At 40.8% G+C, this 23,511-nt stretch overlaps 1 protein-coding gene across 1 annotated transcript in view; it reads left to right on the top strand.

Moving 5' to 3' along the window:
- The window catches only part of TSHR (thyroid stimulating hormone receptor), a 183,059-nt gene extending 159,794 nt beyond the window's left edge, over positions 1 to 23,265 (top strand). Inside the window, exons 9-10 of the mRNA XM_054449613.2 lie at positions 16,618 to 16,806; positions 19,919 to 23,265. Of these exons, the coding sequence (XP_054305588.1) occupies positions 16,618 to 16,806; positions 19,919 to 21,332 (1,603 nt within the window). The 3' untranslated portion in view covers positions 21,333 to 23,265. The remainder of the gene's footprint in view (positions 1 to 16,617; positions 16,807 to 19,918) is intronic.
- Positions 23,266 to 23,511: the final 246 nt, after the last annotated feature.

Consider the following 23,511-nt stretch of genomic DNA (forward strand, 5'->3'; position numbering starts at 1 on the left):
TTTAAAAATAGGTCCATGCATTATTTTAATAAAAATTAGGCTGGGCGTGGTGGCTCACACCTGTAATCCCAGCACTTTGGGATGCTGAGGGGGAGTGGATCACTTGAGGTCAGGAGTTCAAGACCAGCCTGGCCTACATGGTGAAACCCCGTCTCTACTGAAAAATACAAAAATTAGCTAGGCGCGGTGGCAGGCGCCTGTAATCCCAGCTACTCGGGAGGCTGAGGCACGAGAATCACTTGAACCTGGGAGGCAGAGATTGCAGTGAGCCAAAATTGCACCATTGCACTGCAGCCTGGGAGACAGAGCAAGACTCCGTCTAAGAAAAAGAAAAAATTAACACTTAATTTAATAACAAAGCCACAAAGCATAGGAAGAGAAGACAATGGAGATGTCAGCATGTGAGAGGTCAATAGCAGAAAAGTAAGAAATGAACAAAGAAGAGTCCAGTCTCATTCCTGAACTTCCAAGCATAGTTGTTGTCTGGAAATGAATTGGTTAACTAATCATACATGGACGTGTGACGTCTCTTTAATTCTTGTCTTCATCTTTTGTCAAAATCTCCATTATTTTTTCCCACATATCTTCTTTCCATAATTAGATTTTAAGATCCCAGAGGAAATAAGCGGTGTCTTATACTTTTAATAATCTTCCTGCCTCAAAACAGAAGACAGAAAGTGCTCAATAAATATTGGATGAATTGTAACTAAATATCAAATAGCCATGATTTCATTGTCATTTGTTGTCAAAGCCAGACTTGGAAAATCGTAAACTCCATCTAAAGAAAAGAGAATCAGATGCCGTATATATTTCTGCCTTATAAAGGTTTTTGAGGGAGAATACAGTCATGTCTAATAGTCAACCAAAAAAAAATCAAACTTACCCACTTAATCAGCGTTTTCAAGGTCACTTCTCAAAAGATAATCTAATTTAAAACAGTTGCAATATCTAGAGTCAGAAGATCTATTATCCAATATTTGCTGTTTTTCAAAAAGACATAATTTAGTTTGGAAGTACAATAATGTTTTTTATTGATTGATTTTTAATCAAGACATGCAATCTCATTTTCCATTTTTATACTTTCCATTTTTGATTACCTCATTTTCTTTTTATCTTATTTTGAAAGAGAACCACTTGGTGTTTTTAATCTCAGAGGAAAGAACACACTGAAATGCAATGCCTTTCATAATAATCAGAGTTCTCTAAGTTCTAAATTATGTAACCCACTTTAATATAGCATTTAGCATATTGTTGAGTAAGTACTTCCTAAGAAGAGGAAATCTCTGTAATAATACCCTTGAGTTTGCATTACAGGTATCAGCATAAATAAACTTCAAAAATACACCTTTCTTGTTTTTAGCTGATCAAATTAATTCAAGGGTCATGGCACTGTCATATTTCTTCGGTTTTTTTTTTTCTTTTTCTTTCTTTTTTTTTTAAACTCTTCATGATCTTCACAAGATAATACTATTAGGTGGCTGAACATTTGTGGTAGAGTCCTTTCTGGCATGCCTGAAGTACACAGGTAAATACACGATTTTCTAGGATGATCCTGAGCAAACTTATATTTTAAATATAATTTGCATACAATAACATACACAATTGTTTTAAGTGTACAGGTTGATGCATTTCGACAAAACTATATTACTCTAGCCTGATTAAGACTTGGAACATTTTCATCATCCAGAAAGTTCCCTCATGCCTCACCCTACCTCCCATAGACATGCTATTTTTCTAATATAAAAATTTAGTAGTAAAATTGACAGGTAATAGAATAGATGTATATCTCCATATATATGTCTTTACGTATACTTTATAGGAAATACTGCTACGCTGTTTTCCAAAAGGGTTGTCTCATTTTCTATTCTCACCAGCAAGGTATGAGCATTTTATACTGGCCAATGCTTTTAATTGTCATTTTTTTTATTCTAGCCATTCTACTGGGTATCTCATTGTGGTTTTAATTCATGTTTCACTGATTATTAATGATGTTGAGCATCTTTTCATGCACTTGTCAGCTATTTGTATATTTTCTTTCACCCAGTTTCTGTTCAAATTTTTTGCCCATTTTCATTGGATTTTTGTCTTTTTATTATTCAACTGTGTTCCAGGAAAAAATTTTTGACCTAAATAAAATTTTGGTCCTGGCCACCAGCTCTCTGCCAACCCTAGTGCATTTACTCACTTATTCCACAGGCATTTTACTAAGCACCTACTGAGCTCCAGTAGTTATAAGGATAAGACACAGCCTCTGCTTTAAAAAGATTACAATCAAATTTAGGAGAAATGTGAATAAGTAACTGTAACATAAGTTTAATGTAAAAAGCCATATGAGATATTTAGAGACTGAACATGCCATTTCTAGTTAGGGTGATCAGCAAAAGCTTTATTAAAGGAGATAGTATTTGAGATGGGCTTCAGGTGAGGGGCAGAATTGCAACAGACAGTGATAGAGTTATGAGACAAAACAAAGGCATGTCTATAGGAAAACATGGGATGTGTTCAGAGGAAAAAAAATGACATAATTCGGGTAAAAGGATAGTGTTGGAATGTTGTGTTGAAATCATATTATGGACAACCTAATCTGACTCAGCAGGTAAGAATGGCCCCTGTAGAAGTAGTAGTAATAGTTGCATAACAGATTAAAGTTTGTGGCCCTCAACTCACTTCAGCCCTGACTATATTATTCCTGGACACCTCTGTCATGGCCACTGAGCTGGGACTGCTAATCTGCACCTCCTGGCAATTTGACGGGGACTGGATCTCCCTCTGAGGGGAGGGAAAGTGAGCCCCAAATACCTCATCAGCCTGGAGCTCCTTGACGTTCTTTCTGTGCTTACCAAGTGAAGCTCTTGGTGCAGCTCCCTTGGAGAAGGGAACCTCCTGCAGATGCAAAGCCAAGGGAGGCTTGCATGCTAGGCTGCCCTGCTCACCAACTGTGAAATGAGTTGCAAACACAAGACAAACTGACGTCTTGCACACCTAGCTTGGGCACCAAGCCAGACCCATGCCAAAAGAGCCGAGGTGTTGGGGAAGCAACTGAAGTAGGTCCTCCCTCCTAAGTCACACGCCCACATCTCCAGAGGCACAGCAAAGGGGCTGCAAGGAAGATCATGAAAGAATTTGAAGAGAGAGAGAGTAGGCAATGATCTTTCCAGAATGGTGTGCTTGCTGACTTCTTGACAAGAACAGGGAATGGTCTGCTTCAGCCCTAGGAATTTTCAGAACAGAAGAGTCACATTGACAACTCAGGATACTTGGTTTCCCCCAAAATCCTAATTTATTGATAGGTAGCATCTCCTACTACCATAGCCACTATTATGAGAAAAAAGAATTAATACATTAAATCACAGCAATCTATATTGGCAAGGTTACTTTCATAACTATTGAGAAATTGTTTGCAGAGCAGTCCCCAACTAGTGGGCTGCCTGCTGGTGGGAGAGGGATAAAGCAGTTAGTGCAAAGATCCTCAAAATCATACAAACCTTTGTACTTCTTCAACTGACTAACAGTGCAACTACTATCATCCCCGAAAGATTTTTAGTTTAAATAACAGTTCTCCAAAACACTGGGAGCCACTGTCTAGAGCAATGGCCTCAAATGGTCATGCATTTTGTATTAGGGGATTCAGTCTGAGTAAATGTTTCCTATCTATGCCAGGCCAAAAAGTAAACTAGAAGAGCTTTTCTTCTCTAAAAATAATTTGCAAATTCATAAAATATTTCTTTAGCATGGTTTTGCTAAAGTTATTTATTTAAGTAAGGGCTTTTTACCTTGACAAAAACTGGTAGAACATAAAAGAATTTTTGCTGAGAATGAATACTAGGAAAACAACACTACCAAAATGTTCTAAACCTTATAAATTCTGAACCATTTTATTAACTAATTATCCCTCTTTAGCCAGGAGCTCATAACAGTAAAGAATCTGAAGTTTGTTCTATGTTGAGCAAGTAGGATGATAATTACTTCTTCACTGTTCCTTCTTTGCAATTTTATGTTATTTATGTAATTTTAGAGTTATTTATGTAAATAACTCTACCTTTTAGTGAGTGCCTGCTAGGCGCTGTGCTATTTTTACATAAATTTGATTTCAGCCTTCCAACCCCAAAAGATTCTGACTTCTCCACACTACTCTTCTCAATTTTGGGTGATTTTGCCCATTTCAAGTCTCAATTATCTGTATAATGAAAGAAGAGAAACAAGACTGCATAGGACCAAATAGTAAAGGCAAAAGCCATGTATACTATGTTCTATAGCAGGTTTTACTTGTGATTTTACAATCAGTTGGAGGATGCTGGCAACAGGCTAAATAATGAGAGGTATAAATCAACCTTGGATTAAATTTTTGAATAAATAACCTACAAACAGAAACACAAAAAGCAGTTTTTAGCATGTAGAATTAGGCACACAATTCTTTCCAAGTAAATGTGGATGGGTACTAAATGTTTTCAATCTTCTGGGAGTTTACTCCTGGATCAGGTGGGAGGAAATAATCAAGCATTGTCATCTGACACACTATCTCTGCCAGGACATGGAAATCCATTTTGTTAATTAGATTCTGCCTCTGAGTCTAAAAGAAATAAACACTTAAAAAAAAAGTGGACCTTTTATCTCCCACAAGTAGCATTGAGCCTGACCCTTTTGCCAGTACGATGATGATCAATTTGGGTGTGTGTAGGGGTTGTGAGGTTGAGAAGGGAGGGGATTCAACATTGAGGAGGAGGCTATGCTTGTGTTTCAGCTTCTGACCATTGGCCGTTGATACGGTTCGGCTGTGTCCCCACCCAAATCTCATCTTGAATTGTTGCTCCCACAATTCCCACATGTTGTGGGAGGGACCCAGTGGGAGATAATTGAATCATGGAGGCAGTTCCCCTATACTGTTCTCGTGGTGGTGAATAAGTCTCACAAAATCTGATAGTTTTATAAGGGGTTCCCCCTTTCACTTGGCTCTCATTCCCTCTCTTGCCTGCCGCCATGTAAGATGTGCCTTTTGCCTTTTGCCGTCTGCCATGATTGTGAGGCGGGAGGCAGCGTGGAACTGTGAGTCCACATTGGGGAACTGTGTTCCCCAGCCACATGGAACTGCGAGTCCATTAAACCTCTTTTTCTTTATAAATTACCCAGTCTCTGGTATGTCTTTATCAGCAGCGTGAAAATGGACTAAAAATTGCCCTGGTTTCCTTTTGTCCCTGTGTGGTAGAATGCTGACTCACCAACTTACAGGATATGGCAATTTTCCATTGCAGAGTCTATTATGTTGCAATAGTAAATGCTGAAAGATTTCATAGATCATGGAAAGAATAGGCTTATAAGAAATGATCGTAGTAATATCTGAGTTATAAAGCAATTTTATTTGTACACATAGATTTTAAGAAAAGATTCATAATTTCTGATCAGTCAGTCACTAATTTTCTTATTAATAATAAGTCATTTTTGAGCATTAGCTTTGTGCTGGGTTCTTTACAGATAGTCTATCACTTTGGGCCTAACTATTCAATAGAAAGTATTCTTATTCCTATTTAACAAATAAGGAAACTGGTGCAAAGATATCAGGTAAGTCCCCCGAGGTCACCTGGCCATAAGGGAAATACTAGGATAGAAATTCAGTATTAACTAACTCCAAAACACAATCTCTTCCTGGTACATCAGGTCAACCCCTTTTATGTAAGATTATTCTTGCACCTGTTGTAATTCTGCAACTTTACTTGATCATTTACTTAAATTTCTGCTTAAAAGCCTCCAGTGGTTGTTCATCATCTTCATTTTTAAAGAGACAAAGTCCTCACAAATAGCCTTCAAAGACCTATGCTGTTTGTCTCCCACCCATGCCACGTAGTCTCTCATCCTACCTCCTATTTCTTTCTTCCTCATGGTTCTATCCCAGCCACACTGAATAAGACACACGGCATGTTCCCACCTTAGGGGTTGGGCACTAGTTGTTTTCTCTGCCAGAGAGTCCTCTCCCTAAATATCCATAGCTGTCTCCTTCGTCTGATACAAGTCTTTGCTTAAGGGTAAGTTTCTCATTGAGATCTTCCCTGAATGCCCTATTTAAGTTTGCAAGCTGCCCACCACTCTTCATCCCACTTCCCTGTTTTATTTTTCCCCATGATGCTTATTACCATCTGACATTCTAGACATTTGCCTACGGTGGTACCCCCTTTACCCATGGAGGATATGCTCCAAGACCCACAGGGGATGACTGAAACAGAGGAGAGTCCCTAACCCTATATACAACATTTTTTTTCCTCCAACATTGCTCCTGTCCTAACTTTGGTTATTTCAATATCCACATGGATTATCTTTCCTATACCTTGACCTCTGAGCTCCACTCCCCCCAATAAGCCTGCCCTCCATTGTACTTCCAGGCTTCACTAGACCTGTCATGACCAATGACTACAAAGCCTCCATAACCTTAATCTTAAACATCCTGCTCTTTCTATCTCTTTCCTTAGAATATATTAATCCTTCAATTTTTTGTTCTGCCAGGATCTACAGTCTGTTACTAACATTTCACTGTCTCTCACCTCCCTCATATCCTCACTTTTTCCTTATGCAGCTTAAATGCCATGTTCTGTCGTTATAAACACTGACTTGTATAAGCAGGCGACTAACTACCTTGCCTCTCTGTCTCATCAGCCTCTTCTGGCCAAGCCCAAACCTGGTTAGGTCTAACCACCCACCTGCTGCAGGCCTGGGCTTTTGCAGCTGAACATAGCAAGTGGTTTCACCTTAAATCATTCACCCCAAGCAGGCTCTACCTGCTGCACAGCAATCACATCCCACTTCCCCATTCCCTCTCCCACTCTGTTGGATGACCATGTCCTATGGCCTCCCCTCTCTTCAGTTCTCTAGTCCTCTCCCTCATTCTCCTGTTCACTTGATCACCTTGATTTCCATTTCACTGAGCATAAAATCAATCCAAAGAGAACTCCTCATGTCCCACTACCACATCTACCCATCTTCCTGTGTCTATGCCCACATCCTTTCTCCTCTCTTCCGTATTTTAAGTCACTTTTTAAGGCTGGCCCCTTCACCGGGGCCCTAGATCCCATCCCCTCTCAAAAACTCAAGGACATCGCTTCAGCAATCCTCTCCCTTCTTCCCTAATCATCTGTATTTCCCTCCCTACTAAGTTATCTCCCATCAGTGTATAAACATGCTGTAGTTTCTTCCATCTTAAAACAATGTTTCATGAATATGGATTAAAAGACACTTAAGAGACATCAGTTGAATGCCATGTCTGGGTCTATTTGGATCTGACTTAAACAAGGTAAGAACTACCTTGCCTTTCTTGGAAAACTGATTGAATATTACATGGCCTTAAAGAGTTATTGTTTTAGATGTTATTTATTTTTAAAAGATTCCTTAATTCTTAGAAAATATTGAAATATTTATAATTTTAAAATATCCCTTCCTTCATATCTACTTCCACCTACTGCCCTATTTATCTGTGTCTTTTTGCAGCAACTATCCCAGTTTCTGTTATGCTCACCCCAATCAAGTTTTCACTTCCCACCATGCCACTAAAACTCCCTTTACAAGGTCAACAGTGACTTACACAATTGCTAAATCAAGTGGCCAATTAGTACTTATTTCAGAGGCATTTGACTCAGTTGCTGACTCCATCCTCCTTGGAATGTATTCTTCTTTTGGCTTCCAAAGCACTACCCTCTCTTGGTTTTTCTCTATACCTCTGATTGTTCCTTCCTACTCTGTTTTTCTAGCTCTTCTTCTTCCTGATCTCTTAATGTTGGAGTGCCCCAGGGCTCCATCTTTGATATTCTTTTTATCTATATCTTCATTCACTTCCTTGGTGATCTTATCCACTTGTATGGATTTACCTAATGCTTATGATACCCAAATAGAAATCTCCAGTCCAGACAATTCTCCCAAATTCCACGCTCATAAAACACTGCTTGACTGCCGTCACCATCTGGATGTCCAATAGGCTTCTCAAACTTGACATGCCCAAAAGTGAACTTCTGATCATTCCCTCCAAACCTGCCTCACCTGCAGCCTTCCCCATCTCAGGAAATGGCAACTTCATTCTCCCAGCTGCAGACTAGAAATCTTGGAGTCATTCTCAACCCTTCCCTTTCTCACATACCCCATATCCCATCCATCAGAAAGTCCCAATGGCTCTACTTTTCAAATATCTACAAACTCCAACCATTTTCAATATCTCCACTGCTACCACCCTAGTCCAAAGCACCATCCTCTCTATTTTTGGTCTCCCTGTTTCCACCCCTTACTCACTTTGGTAACTTTCAAAGCAGCAGCCAGCATGATCCTTTTTAAATAAGTCAGATTATAGCATTCCTCTGCAGTCTTTTGATCTCACTTCCATGAAAATGCAATGTTCTTTCAATAGCCTACAAGGCCACACATGATCTGGCTCCCAATACCTCCGCTGACTTCTCCCACATGTTCTATGCCCTCACTGTCTCAGCACCAGCAACACTGGCCTCCTTGCTTCCTCAAACATACAGGTGCACTCCTCACAGTCTTTACACTGCTGGTCCCTTGGCCTGCAATGCTTTTGCTCCAGATATCAGCTTGGCTGTCTCCCTCACCGCCTTCAGACACTTCCTCAACTATCTCCTCAATGAGGCTTTCCCTGACACTGTCCCCTCATCTCTCATTGTGACCCACTCCTGGTCTCTGCCTTTTCTCTTCCCTGTTCTCCTTTTCCCCTCCCTGTTCTCCTTTTCCCCACAGTACTTATCATTGTCATCTAACATACTGTATGTCTTCACTTTTTTAAGAAAAAATTACCTTTTTCTCCACTAGAATGTAAGCATGAGGACAGCAGGAATTTCTGCCTGTTTAGTTTGCTACTATAGCCCTAGCTTCTAGAACTATACTTGAGACATAGACAGCAATCAATACATTCTGTACTTGCTAAATAAATGCATATTGCATTTCTAAATTATTTAAATATATTAATAGACAAGCTCACTGTTTTGAATTTATACCTTTTAAACCTTTAACTTATTTTTCAATTCAATATTAATAAATTAATTACATTGTATTTTAAACAGTAAATTAATCTTTCTGCTCCTAGATGCATTTCATCTACCAATTTAGAGATGTAACTGCACATTTATAATGGAGCAGCTTCCACATATTGACCTTTGGGAAAACCTACTTTCATGACAAGCAAACAGAAAAGACACTTGCAATTTCTGTTGGAACATTGGCAAGCCAATTAGTGCTTCTTTAATTTGCAATTGAATTTATCATGTTAATCTTAAATAATAATCAATGACAAAATATCTCTCAAAAAATAAAAATAGTTCCAATGTTTGGGGATACTAGAGTGCCCAATTGCTTTTGAGGTGCAATTTGCTCTTCCTATGACATTCAACGTAGTTAGCTCTTTTTTTTCCTGGCATCATTAAAATCTCACGATATTCTTTTCTGTATATAACACTGCAGGACTCACTCTCTCCAAATTCAGGTCCTGTTACTTTCATTAGACACTTAACTCGAGATTATTCCCACGACCTAGGCAATTAGACTTCAAACCATCTGCCAGACTCAGCTCAGCTGCATTCTGATTTGCGAGTAAATACTTGCTAGAGACAAATTCTCATGGAGTTCAATGCCCATTGCTTGATGAGCTCTTTGAAGAGAGTGCCAGAGTCAACAAAACAGAGGGAAGCCCTCCAGCTTGTAGCTTTCTATCCATATGGCTACATCCACAAGTGATTTCAGACCCCTTCATCACCCATAACAACTCTTTATATTCTTCTTACTCAGAAAAAAAAAAATTACTACATGTTGACAGGTTTATTTTAGGAAAGAAGGTACACACTATTTAAAAATCCTGGATTTGAAGTAACCAAATAAAACTTTGGGTGAGTGGGAAAAAATACAGCCTCAAATAACTTAAAATGATTCCTGACTTGTTGAGTTTGAGGATCTCTTCAGACTGAGATTTATTCTCTGAAAACTCCAGAATTGGGAGACTATCAAATGTGGCTCAGTACTCAACAAGTATTTGTTCCAAGCTCTTGCACAGTTCTGTGTGCTAAATACAGTAGTGATTAAAAGTTAAAGATGAAGCATTAAACCTAAGATTTTATTTTCTCTCCCTCCTGAGATCCCCTTAAAAAGATGAGAAATGAGTTTTTCCTATTTATACATCCACAAGAATTTTTACTACACATACATTTACAGAAGACAGGTGAGAGCCCATCCATGGTCTGAAGAGCTACAGAATTCAGAAGGAAGAAAAATAGAAAAGAAGGAAGGCAAAACTCACAGTACTCAGAGGGAGCGTAGTCAGAGACTGCTGTCTTGCTCTGTAAAATCTCTGGGAGGAATGGGACTTAGAGGTGATGGGTATGGCATGTGGGAAGAGTAAGACATGGGACTGAAAACAGAAGGGTTAACTGAAAGTTTATATCTGGAAACATTAATCCTGTACTCTATTTATGCAAAATTCCAACAGCCAAGTACCTCCCCACTAAGCTGAAGAGGTTGAGAAATCCTAAAACAAAAAAGACATTTACATTCTGGCACTTTAGGGTCTACCAACATAATGGCCAGCTCCCTACATAATTACCCTAAAGCAAAGTCTGCCAACAGAAAAGCACCCTCTTAAATATGAATGTGTGCAACCAGAGATCTCCAGTCAAAGAATGCTCCTAATATGGAAGATCAAAACCAAGATACACAAATGGCAGGGAAATGAGCCTGGAGAAATCAAAGACATCACAGAAAAGAGAAAGGAACCTTTAACAAAGCAATAATAAAGGACCTGAGATAAATCTGAGAACACATTTCATCCCTATTACTATAACAATCATGATAATAATAAAAATAATAGCTAATATTTATTGAGAACACACTAAGAGTTACTGTTCAACAAACTCAAGATAAGGAAACTGCAGCACACAAAGTTTAAGTGACTGATAGTAAGCGCAGAAGCCAGGATTTAAGTCCAGATAGTGTGAATTTAAAACCCATGTTCCTAAACAAAGGGGTATGCTTCCTCAAATACACTGGTTTTATTTTATTTTTTATTCTTTTTTATTTATTTATTTATTTTTAGAAGGAGTTTTGCTCTTGTTACCCAGGCTGGAGTGCAATGGCATGATCTTGGCTCACCGTGACCTCCACCTCCCGGGTTCAAGCGATTTTCTCCTGCCTCAGCCTCCTGAGTAGCTGGGATTACAGGCATGTGCCACCATGCCCGGCTAATTTTGAATTTTTAGTAGATACCAGTTTCTCCATGTTGGTCAGGCTGGTCTCGAACTCCCAACCTCAGGTGATCCACCCGCCTCGGCCTCCCAAAGTGCTGGGATTACAGATGTGAGCCACCACACCCGACCAAATACGCTGTTATTAAAAGGAACAGAACACAAGAAAGTGCTCTTAAAAAGTCTATTCAGGTATTTGACAAGTATGTGTTTAGAGTCTTCTGTTGGCTAAACACCAGTCTAGGTACCAAAAATATGGCAATAAACAGAACAGGCAGTATTCCAGCTCTCATGAAGCTAAAATTAAAAATTTAATAGAAGAGATGGAAGATGCACTCAAGGAATTTTACCAGGCAATTTAATAAAAGTAATAGGAGAAAATTCCAAGAAAAAATGGAGATATGTCTGAGGGACCAGGAGGTGACTTTTCCTCTTATTAAGAATTCCAGAGACAAAACAGATAAAATGAGAATAAGTTATCCCAGAAACAATACAAGAAAATTTCCTAGCGGTGAAGAACAAAGGTCTTCAGATTGAAGGGGCCTCTCTTCCCCCAGTGCCCATTATAATAAATGGAAAAAGATTCCTATCAAGGTACACCTTCATGAAATGTCACACCAGGGATAAAGAGAAGGTCTGAGAAGCTTCCAGAAGTAATAACAAGTCAATGACCAAAGAATAAGAATTTGAATGGTGTCATACTTACCAAAAGCATCACTGGGTGCTAGAATAGGATAAAGCCTTTAAAATTCTGAAGAAAGGCGATTTGCAACCTTAAATTTTATAGCCAGCTAAAGTACCAATTGAATATAAGGGTAGAAAAAAAAGGTCATTTTCAGACATGCAAAGACTCAGAAAATATCTCCTTCACACGGCCTAAGAAATTACTTGAAAATGTGCTCTAGGAGAGAAAATCGAGAAAAAAGATGACACAAGATTCAGAAAGAGACTCCCACTGGGGAGAGGGGAAATAGTCTCCTAAGAAGCTTGAACTTCATTCTGTAGATATTAGAGGAGGCATGGATTTCAAGCTGGAAAGCAATATAAGATCTGTGTTTTAGAAAAGATATTCTTTCCTAAGTCTTTCCTAATGTCCTTTAGAAAAAACATTCTTTCCTAAGTTCCTAAGATCGGAATAGTGGAAGATTTCTGAGACCAGTCACGAAGTTTTTGCAAAACTCAGGTGAAATGTAGTTCAGACCTAAACTAAGGTGGTAGCAATGAGAACCATGAAATTGTAGATGTGCAACAGCTGGGCTGACATCTGATCGGGTGGGGGGTTCTTAGCACAATTTCATGTTGTTGTAAATATTCACGGCATGAATGTAGGGCAAGGGCAAGAGAGACTCCACAAGGACATTGAAGCTTCAAGCCCTGGAAAAGGGTAGATGGAAGACAAGAAATAAAGAAATTCCAGTAGGCTTCAAGGCAAGAATCATTCTATTTGAGATATTTTGAGTGGAGAGGCAGTGCTAGATCCATAGAGAAGTATAGAGGAGCTCCTACCTTTCTGTCTGATAGCAACCAGACTGTCTGATTAAAACTGCAGATCACTGCAAGGGTGGTTAAATCAAAAAAGAAAAAAGGCAGTTGTTCCCCCTGCTTGACCCTGAAAGTGCAGAGATAGTGTGGGTGGAGTGCACAGGAACACTTAAGGTGCAGCATGCCTAATGGATACTTAGAACGATGACAAGTGAGGATTAAGATGTCTTCAAGTATAATAGATTCTAATTTTGTCTGTAAGTGGCCTTAGAGCTCTGAGATGAGACTACAGAGGTAGTCCAGTGCTAAATCTGCAAGACCTTAAAGGGCATGGTAGGAAGCATGGATGTTATTCATGGTACGTTGAGAAGTCACTGCAGGCCTTTAGGCAGGAAAGTGACATTACTCAATTCATATGTTATGATCACTCTGGCTACTATGTGAGGAATGGATTGAAAAAGAATAAAAGTGGACAGGAAAGATATTGCAGTAAGAGATAATGTTAGCTTGGACTAGAAAGCTTACACTGGAGATGCAAATACATGGATTTGAGATTCCTTTGGAGTTCAGAATCATAGGTGTTTTGCAAGATTAAATGTGGATGGGACAATGGTCTTGAGGAAATCCAACATGTTGTAGTGATTCCAAGGTTACTAATTTGAACAATCAAGTGGATGAGAGTGTCAATTACCATGTTGTGGGGAAATAGAGGAGGAGCAGGTTAAGCCAAGGGCAAGGGATGAAAAGCTAAGTTTTGAAAGACCCTATTAAGTTGGAGATGCCTGTGAGGCATCCAGGTGGAGATATCAAATAAGGAGTTGGATATACAAGTTGAGGTCTGGACTGGAGCTGTATTTGCCAACTTCATTGCTTTTGGCTTGAGCTCAGATAAACTTCAAATTGGAACAAGGAGGAAATTAACAATTATTGAGCACCTACCATATGCCAAGCACCCACATTTCCTAACATCTACTTTCTCCTTGCCTGCCCAAGCACCCTCCCAGTTCAGCCTGAGTGGGACCTAACTTAGAGGCCACCTGGGATACGTCATTACATATACTCAGACAAACTTTGGAATCAAATCTTCCCTCCCAGATTCCTAATGAGTCCATGGAGAGTTACTGCACCTGGATCTGTGTTCAAAGACTCCAAAGACCTGAAAGTGAAGGCTAGCGCCTGGGACACTGAAGCTGAGAACTCCAGACCCAAATGATAGTTATGACTCCACCCTTGGTTCACTGTATCTTTTTGGACACAACATCCCTTATTTCTTTGTCTGAATTTTAGTATCTGCCTGCTTCCTAAAAATGCTTTGAGAATTGAAACCAGCTTCTGAATCACCTGGAGAGCATCTTAAATAATGCAGATTCCCAGGCTCCACAAACAGAGATTATAATTCATTTGGTCTGGGATGTGTCTCAGTCAGTATTAGAGGTGATTCTGATGCTGGTCCAGAGTGATCCCTGGACTAGAAATGCTGATTTGCAGAGTGATAAACTGCCAGTTTTTCCCCAAATTATCTGCCTCAATGCTGTCTCCATCACTTAGAACATTAGGGCAGTTTTAAAAGAAGGCACCGAATTCTTTGACACTCTTCCCATTAAGAGGTGGACTGTATGTCCTCTGCCCTTGAATTTGATAGTTCTCTTAGAATCTGGCTGATGTAATGTGGGAAGGTCAAGCCACATGGAGTAGCCACAGCAGCAGTCCCAGCTGAGCTCAGTCTTTGAGTCACCTCAGCCCTGGCACCAGACATGGCAGTGAAGGAAATTGCAGATAATCCCAACCCCCAGGCATTGAGTCACCCCAGACTCCAGATCTTCCCAGCTGATGCCCCAGACATCACAGAACAGAGACAACCTATCCCCACCATTCACTGTTCAAATTCATTATCCATAAAACCTATGCTCATAATAAAAAGATCGTTGATTTATGCCGCTTAGTTTTTGGGTGTTTTGTCACGCAGTAACTGAAATAATTACTAACATGTTTTCTCAAGAAATATGTATTAAAATGCAAGCACATTACTTGGATCAACTCTTTCAGATGAATACACACAATCAGTGTATCTGGCAGACAACAAAGCAGGGAAATGAGCCATGAGATGCTCTCCCGTTTCACTGACATGAAAGCATCATTGGGAAGAGCAACCTAAGATGCTTCCAGAAAGCTGGAATTGAAAGATGGCCACACCTTGAAGACAGCACAGCTAAAAGAGAAAGACATGCCTCAAAAAGGACAGATGATGCAGGAGAGCAAACCCAGATTCATTTTCTTCACAACTGTGCTTAAGTCTGGCTCAAAAGTCCCTCCACTCTCTCACTACCCGCAAAGGTGTTTATTTATGCCAGTTTATAAGTGTCTAATGTAAAAATCACCCGGGATTAATATAGGAACAAGCACCAAGGGTAATGCTTTTTTTGTTTGTTTGTTTGTTTTTGTTTTTGTTTTTTTTGAGACAGAGTCTCACTTTGTCACCCAGGCTGGAGTACAATGGCATGGTCTCAGCTCACTGCAACTTCCGCCTCCCGGGTTGAAGTGATTCTCCCGCCTCAGCCTCCTGAGTAGCTAGGACTACAGGCACGTGCCACCGTACCCAGCTAATTTTTGTATTTTTAGTAGAGATGGGGTTTCACTATGTTGGCCATGCTGGTCTGGAACTCCTGACCTCATGATCCGCCCGCCTCAGCCTCCCAAAGCGCTGGGATTACAGGAGTGAGCTACCGCACCCGGCATCGCCAAGGGTAATTCTTACCACCAGGCAAGTTTGGAAAATGCTAGATTATATATTTTTTTAATTAAATACAAAACAAAATAGCAACCGCACCAACGCTTTCCTCACAAGAGTCACAGTCCTGTGGTGAGAATGGGGTTAATACATGAGCTTCATGTTCTGACGGCCTTGAACCTTGAGTATGTAAATCCCAGCTAAGTCCAATTACAATGATGTGGGGTAAGAAATTGAAAATAATGGAATTCACTTGCTAATTGGATACTATTAATTATATTAAATATTTTAAATGGAATTATCTTCTATGAGGAATATTTTAATTGACAAAATATAAAATAGGAGGGATATTAGGTTAAATATTCATGGCCTTATTCAAGCTATTCATGGTGCCAATAAAAATGATGGAGCAAGACATGGAAACTGGACTCTCTGGGATTCAGAAAAGAGCAGAGAATGCCACACTAATGCCATGAATTCATTCTACTTTAGTAACTAACACTGATGTCTACACTGTTCTCAGCCTGACCACCACCCCCCCAACCCATTGTTCTTGGAAGTGATTTGAATCTGATTTCACATTGTTAATATCAACACTTGAGTTTTCTTTCCAAGAATTGATTTACAGTCTTCTAAAGACACTGGGCGGGGCGGGGGGGGGGGATTGTTGTCAGTCATGAATTCGCAGTGTAACTGGTTATGACTCCAAGGTCTGCATCATTGTCAGATTTTCATGATACTGATATTGGTTCATATCAGTGAGCAGTTTATCAGTCCCCAAACTCTAGTCCCCACAGTGGCTGATAGCAAGGTAGGCCCCTTTGTCTCTGTTCTACTTTATTTCTCTTGCCTCTTGAGACCCTTTCATAGTCACATGGTGGCATGTTGCAGAGTAAAATTGACATCTCTCTCTGATTCCCAGAGTTTGCGTGTATTGTGATGGATAGAATAAAATGACTGTGGAAATAGCATTTGTACTGCTGGATACTGGAATTCCAAGGAGTTCCTGTAACACAGACTTAGAAGCCTAATATCCATCCCTCCTTAGACCAGGAGCTCAGCTTATGTACTCAGTAGAAGAAAGAAGCATGTCATCTCCCAATTAACCTCAGGCCTGTTTGAGTTTCTGGCCAAGGCTGAGAAGGCACTGGCTGCTCACTGCCTCTCTGCATTTTTCTGTTCTCTGCCTCCCAGAGACGTGTCTCAAACCAGTGTCACTACCCTTCCATCCAAAGGCCTGGAGCACCTGAAGGAACTGATAGCAAGAAACACCTGGACTCTTAAGAAACTTCCACTTTCCTTGAGTTTCCTTCACCTCACACGGGCTGACCTTTCTTACCCAAGCCACTGCTGTGCTTTTAAGAATCAGAAGAAAATCAGAGGGTAAGTGGCAGGGACCTGGCATAAGTGACAAAAGACCTTGGTGGAAGTGGAATTCATTTCTTGGTTTTGGAGAAGATGCTTCCTAGTTTGAAAACCAGGTGGAGAGGAAATTGGAAGCATCCATATGAAACAGGAAATCCATGGGACACAGTGACCCTGTGGACCCAAAGTGGGTGCAGCTGAGAAATAAGGCAAATGTTGCTGGATAGCTGTAGAGCAGAGGAGGTGACAGATGGCAAAGGAGAGAGAAACACAACCAGATCTCATAGAATCTTGTAGAGGTTACGTAGACATGATGTCCGGTTTCCAGGTATAACTCATAATTAGATACTGCAACACATATTAGACCCCAGACACCACAACCACGAGAACAGACTTATAAACAACACAAACAGTTGGGTTACCTGATTGGTTTGGGCCTTGCAAATGTCATAGCTCCCTGGTTACATGGCTGCAGGCTTTGGAGGCAGCTGGGTTTATACCACAGCTCTGCCATTTTTCAAGCTGTGTTATCCCAGCCTAGTTATGTAACCACTGTGAGTCTTTGGGAATGGAGATCGTAATGCTATCATTCATAGCAGTTTTGAGAAGACTAAATGAGAAACTGAATGGAAAACACTGGAATGGAATGGCCTGGAATATTATAAGATCTTCATTAATATTAATTATGATATACAGTATGTGCACATCAGGCTGCTTATGAGCCTGCGAAGGAGGAATTGCCTTCATTTTCTCTCCAGGCTTTCTCTGATTCTTTTACTTTTTTGCTTTTACTCTGCATTATTTCCCCCATTGTGTCTTGTACAATCTCCTGTTCTCCTAATCCACCTTCATCATCTCTATTCAGTCCTCCTCAGCTTCTATGTATTTACTGATTGACTTACTACACACATAATTGCAGTCAGGAAAATATCAGATCTAGGTGTGAGGGCAGAAGCTAAAACAGCCATACCAAGAAGGCCAATATGGCGGCCGGGCACGGCGGCTCACGCCTGTAATCCCAGCACTTTGGGAGGCTGGGGCGGCCAGATCACCTGAGGTCAGTAGTTCGAGACTAGCCAGGCCAACATGGTGAAATCCCATCTCTACTAAAAATACAAAAAACAAAATTAGCCGGATGTGGTGGTTGGTGCCTGTAATCCCAGCTACTGGGGAGGCTGAGGCAGAAGAATTGCTTGAACCTGGTAGGCGGAGGTTGCAGTGAGCCAAGATCGTGCCAGTGCACTCCAGCCTGGACAACAAAGCGAGATTCTGAGATTCCGTCACACACACACACACGCAAACACACACACAAAAAAGGTCAATATGGACTGCAAAAGGCCAGGAGTTGGGTAGAGGATGGTGATAGTGGACTCTACACTGATGCCATGCAGCATTGAGAAGGACTGGACAAGGGCTGGGTGGGAGGCTTAAGTGGACCTCAGGGGCAGGGTCTAGATTTCTCCTTAGCCTCCAGTTGAGAAGAGCAAGTCCATTGGACATTTTAACCAGAACCCAAGAGATCAATCAAAATCTGCTCAGCAGCTGAGGCAAGTTAAAGAATCCCTTTTGTTGTGAGTCTAGTGAGCAAGGAAAAAACTAAATCTTATTTCCACAAGTATGCCTGTATGGTAGTGTCCATTTGTTCATTTGTTAAACAGATATTTACTGAGCACCTTCTATGTGCCTGGCTGTTGTGAATAGAACAGACAAGAATTCCCTCTTGTATTTTGCTTACTGTCTAGTGGAGGAAGTCAGAAAATAAACAGGCTGGCCGGGGGCAGTGGCTCACTTCTGTAATCCTAGCACTTTGGGAGGCCGAGGTGGGCGGATCACTTGAGGTCAAGAGTTCGAGCCCAGCCTGGCCAACATGGTGAAACCCTGTATCTACTAATGGCCAACATGGTGAAACCCTGTATCTACTAAAAATACATAAATTTTTTATTTTTAAAATATTCAGTTTGAAACTAAATAATGATGAGTAGAGGCAGCCATGGGTTTTTCAGGCAATGGGAACATAGGGTTTTGGAGCTTTGAATAGGAATAATAATAATAATAACAATAACCATCATATGGCACTCACAAAGCTACAGGTGCTATTGTAAGAGCCTTAAAAAGATAAATTCATTGAATCCTTTAATGACGCTATATGAAATAGTCACTCCCATTGCCCCATGTTACAAATGAGTTAACCAAACTTCATGGGCCTACCCAAGCTAGTCAATAATAGAGCCAGGTTCCCACCAAGGCGACCGGCTCCAGCATCCACATTTTTTTTTTTTTTTTAAACAGAGTCTCACTCTGTTGCCACTCAGGCTGGAATGCAGTGGTGCAATCTTGACTCACTGCAACCTCCACCTCCCAGGTTTAAGCGATTCTCCTGCCTCAGCCTCCCAAGTAGCTGGAATTACAGGCACGTGCCACCACGCCCAGCTAATTTTTGTATTCTCAGTAGAGATGGGGTTTCACCATGTCGGCCAGGCTGGTTCGAGCTCCTGACCTCAAGTGATCTGCCTGCCTCGGCCTCCCAAAGTGCTGGGATTGAGTCACTACAGGTGTGAGCCAGCACACCTGGCCACTTTTTTTTTTTTTTTAATCACTGTTCTTGAAGTGGTTGCAGAAGAGAAATAAGACCAATGCCACCGGACCGCAGTAGGGGAGGGGAGGTAATAGGAATGATGTCACAGAAACAGGCCTGCCTGGATCCTATAGAACCTTATAGAATTATGTACATCACAGTAAGTAGTTTGCATATTTTTGTAAATGTGGGAACCACTCGTGGGTTTTAAGCAAGCACTCTTTTTTTTTTTTTTTTTTTTTGAGACAGGGTCTCACTCTGTCACCCAGGCTAGAGTATAGTGGCCTGATCTTGCCTCACTCAGCTTTGACCTCCCCAGGCTCAGGTGATTTTTCCCACCTCAGCCTCCCGAGTAGCTAGGACCATAGGCACATACCTCCATGCCCAGCCAATGTTTGCATTTTTTATAGAGATGGGATTTCACCATGTTGCCCAAGCTGGTCTCAAACTCCTAGGCTCAAGCAATCCACCTGCCTTGGCCTCCCAAAGTGCTGGGATTACAGTCATGAGCCACCGCGCCCAGCCTGGCACTGACTCTTTTCTGTTGCCTTGCAGAATCCTTGAGTCCTTGATGTGTAATGAGAGCAGTATGCAGAGCTTGCGCCAGAGAAAATCTGTGAATGCCTTGAATAGCCCCCTCCACCAGGAATATGAAGAGAATCTGGGTGACAGCATTGTTGGGTACAAGGAAAAGTCCAAGTTCCAGGATACTCATAACAACGCTCATTATTACGTCTTCTTTGAAGAACAAGAGGATGAGATCATTGGTTTTGGCCAGGAGCTCAAAAACCCCCAGGAAGAGACTCTACAAGCTTTTGACAACCATTATGACTACACCGTGTGTGGGGACAATGAAGACATGGTGTGTACCCCCAAGTCCGATGAGTTCAACCCGTGTGAAGACATAATGGGCTATAAGTTCCTGAGAATTGTGGTGTGGTTCGTAAGTCTGCTGGCTCTCCTGGGCAATGTCTTTGTCCTGCTTATTCTCCTCACCAGCCACTACAAACTGAATGTCCCCCGCTTTCTCATGTGCAACCTGGCCTTTGCGGATTTCTGCATGGGGATGTACCTGCTCCTCATCGCCTCTGTAGACCTCTACACTCACTCTGAGTACTACAACCATGCCATCGACTGGCAGACAGGCCCTGGGTGCAACACGGCTGGTTTCTTCACTGTCTTTGCGAGCGAGTTGTCAGTGTATACACTGACGGTCATCACCCTGGAGCGCTGGTATGCCATCACCTTCGCCATGCGCCTGGACCGGAAGATCCGCCTCAGGCACGCATGTGCCATCATGGTTGGGGGCTGGGTTTGCTGCTTCCTTCTCGCCCTGCTCCCTTTGGTAGGAATAAGTAGCTATGCCAAAGTCAGCATCTGCCTGCCCATGGACACCGAGACCCCTCTTGCTCTGGCATATATTGTTTTTGTTCTGACGCTCAACATAGTTGCCTTCGTCATCGTCTGCTGCTGTTATGTGAAGATCTACATCACAGTCCGAAATCCGCAGTACAACCCAGGGGACAAAGATACCAAAATTGCCAAGAGGATGGCTGTGTTGATCTTCACTGACTTCATGTGCATGGCCCCAATCTCGTTCTATGCTCTGTCAGCAATTCTGAACAAGCCTCTCATCACTGTTAGCAACTCCAAAATCTTGCTGGTACTCTTCTATCCACTTAACTCCTGTGCCAATCCATTCCTCTATGCTATTTTCACCAAGGCCTTCCAGAGGGATGTGTTCATCCTACTCAGCAAGTTTGGCATCTGTAAACGCCAAGCTCAGGCATACCGGGGGCAGAGGGTTCCTCCAAAGAACAGCACTGATATCCAGGTTCAAAAGGTTACCCACGACATGAGGCAGGGTCTCCACAACATGCAAGATGTCTATGAACTGCTTGAAAACTCCCATCTAACCCCAAAGAAGCAAGGCCAAATCTCAGAAGAGTATATGCAAACGGTTTTGTAAATTAACACTACACTACGCACAATAGTAGGGGAACTTACAAAATAATAGTTTCCTGAATATGCATTCCAATCCCACGACACCTCCAACACATAGCTGCCCTCACTCTTGTGCAGGCGATGTTTCAATGTTTCATGGGGCAAGAGTTTATCTCTAGAGAGTGATTAGTATTAACCTAATCATTGCCCCCAAGAAGGAAGTTAGGCTACCAGCATATTTGAATGCCAGGTGAAATCAAAATAATCTATACTATCTAGAAGACTTTCTTGATGCCAAGTCCAGAGATGTCATTGTGTAGGATGTTCAGTAAATATTAACTGAGCCATGTCAATATAGAGCTTCTCAGTTTTGTGTAACATTTCATACTAAAGATTCAGCAAATGGAAAATGCTATTAATTTGGTTGGTGGCCACAAGATAAAATCAGTCCCATGTTGGTTCAGTTCAACTAGATGTTCCCTGATACAAAGAGAACTTGATTTCCTCAAAACTGAAAAGCCAAACACAGCTAGCTGTCATACAAGAAACAGCTATTATGAGGCATGAAGGAGGGTAAGAATTAGCTTTAAGTTTTGTTTTGCTTTGTTTTGTTTTTTAACTCAACCTATTAATCATCTCTTCACAAGAATCCACCTGATGTGACCAAGCTATTATGTGTTGCCTGGAAAAACTGGCAAGATTTCAGCTTATGTGGCCTAGCAAACTAAGAATTGCTCTTCTTGGGCAGCCTCATAGCATAAAAGATGTGAACTCTAGGAAGTCTTTCTGAGTAGCAATAAGTGGGAATTATGGGCAGAGCACACTCAATCCCCTGTTGATTAATAAAACAGGCTGGACACTAATTAACTATGGGACTTAAATCTGTAGAAATGAAGGAGTCCAATAGCTTCTTCCAATTTTAAAACTCTAATACATCCCTCTCCCTCAAATATATATTTCTAAGATAAAGAGAAAGGAGAGCACTAAGTAAGTAGAATCTGTTTTTCCTATTTTGTAGGGCTGCTGACTCCTAGTCCTTGAAGCCTAGACATATGACCCAGGAAATTTTTCCTTTGTTTCACTTTTGATTATGATGTCTGAACCAAAAATTCAATTAAGTAAACATATTCGCCTGGATCTGAATAATTCATTTAATTACTAGATCTACCCAGCTATAATTATCAGGCCAAAAACAGATTCATGTTTATATAAAAGAGTAAACAATGGTTGCAAATTTTGGCTATTTAGAGTTGCTACTTCACTATGAAGAGTCACTTCAAAACACTTTGCTTGTCTTTAGGGATGATTTTTGCCATTTCCAGGCCACGGTATGATACTAAAGCTGTCAAGAGAGGTTTCTTCTTTTCTGAAACTGCCAGCTCTTTCCAGCCCTGTTGATCACTGGACATAAAACTTCTTTTCCCCAATAATTTTTATTTACTTAAAATAGTCAGGATCTTTATCTACAGATGTACTCTCCAGGTTACCTGTGATGATAGCCCCCTAATGTCCTGCTAGAAAAGTCTCCAAGCAGAGATGACATTACTTCTGAATGCTCATAATCCACACCATGAAATAAAAGCTCTTTGTTGTTTTAAGATTGTGGAGTGTGGTTAATGGGTGCCCACAGATGGTCCCTGCTGGACTCAACTGGAATCTCTCCACAGCCATACCCACTCATCACTATCATTGAGACCTGCACATCTTAATAGAAATATTATAAACATCTAAAATTATGACTTACCTAGAAGTTCGCTTGTAACTAATGAAATTAAACAAATGTGTTGCCTTTTGTCATGTGTTTCTCTCCTGTGACATTTCGAAATATCACATCTTGATAAATAATGTGTTTCATCTTGAATAGCTGAACTAATGCTTTGGAAACAGAGTCCTAGAAAAGTGACTTCAACAGAATTGTTACTAAAATTTGCACTCACAACATGAAATAAATTTTCTTCCTATGGAATAATTGTGCCAAGTCCTAGAGTGTTGTTCTTTTTTGTTAATCTGTGAGTTTCTTCGGGGGTTACTATTATATGTGTTAAAACTGAAGACAAGAAAAATAATTGGCACATTTGCTAATGAATCCATATTAATAAATAAATTGTTGACTGTCAATTAATAACTTAAGTATAACATTGTGTCTCGATCATAAGTGGTCTTTATGTGGAAAAACTTACTCCTGGTGAACTGAATTATGATTA

Source organism: Pongo pygmaeus, chromosome 15, assembly GCF_028885625.2.
Source record: "Pongo pygmaeus isolate AG05252 chromosome 15, NHGRI_mPonPyg2-v2.0_pri, whole genome shotgun sequence".
NCBI lineage: Eukaryota > Metazoa > Chordata > Mammalia > Primates > Hominidae > Pongo > Pongo pygmaeus.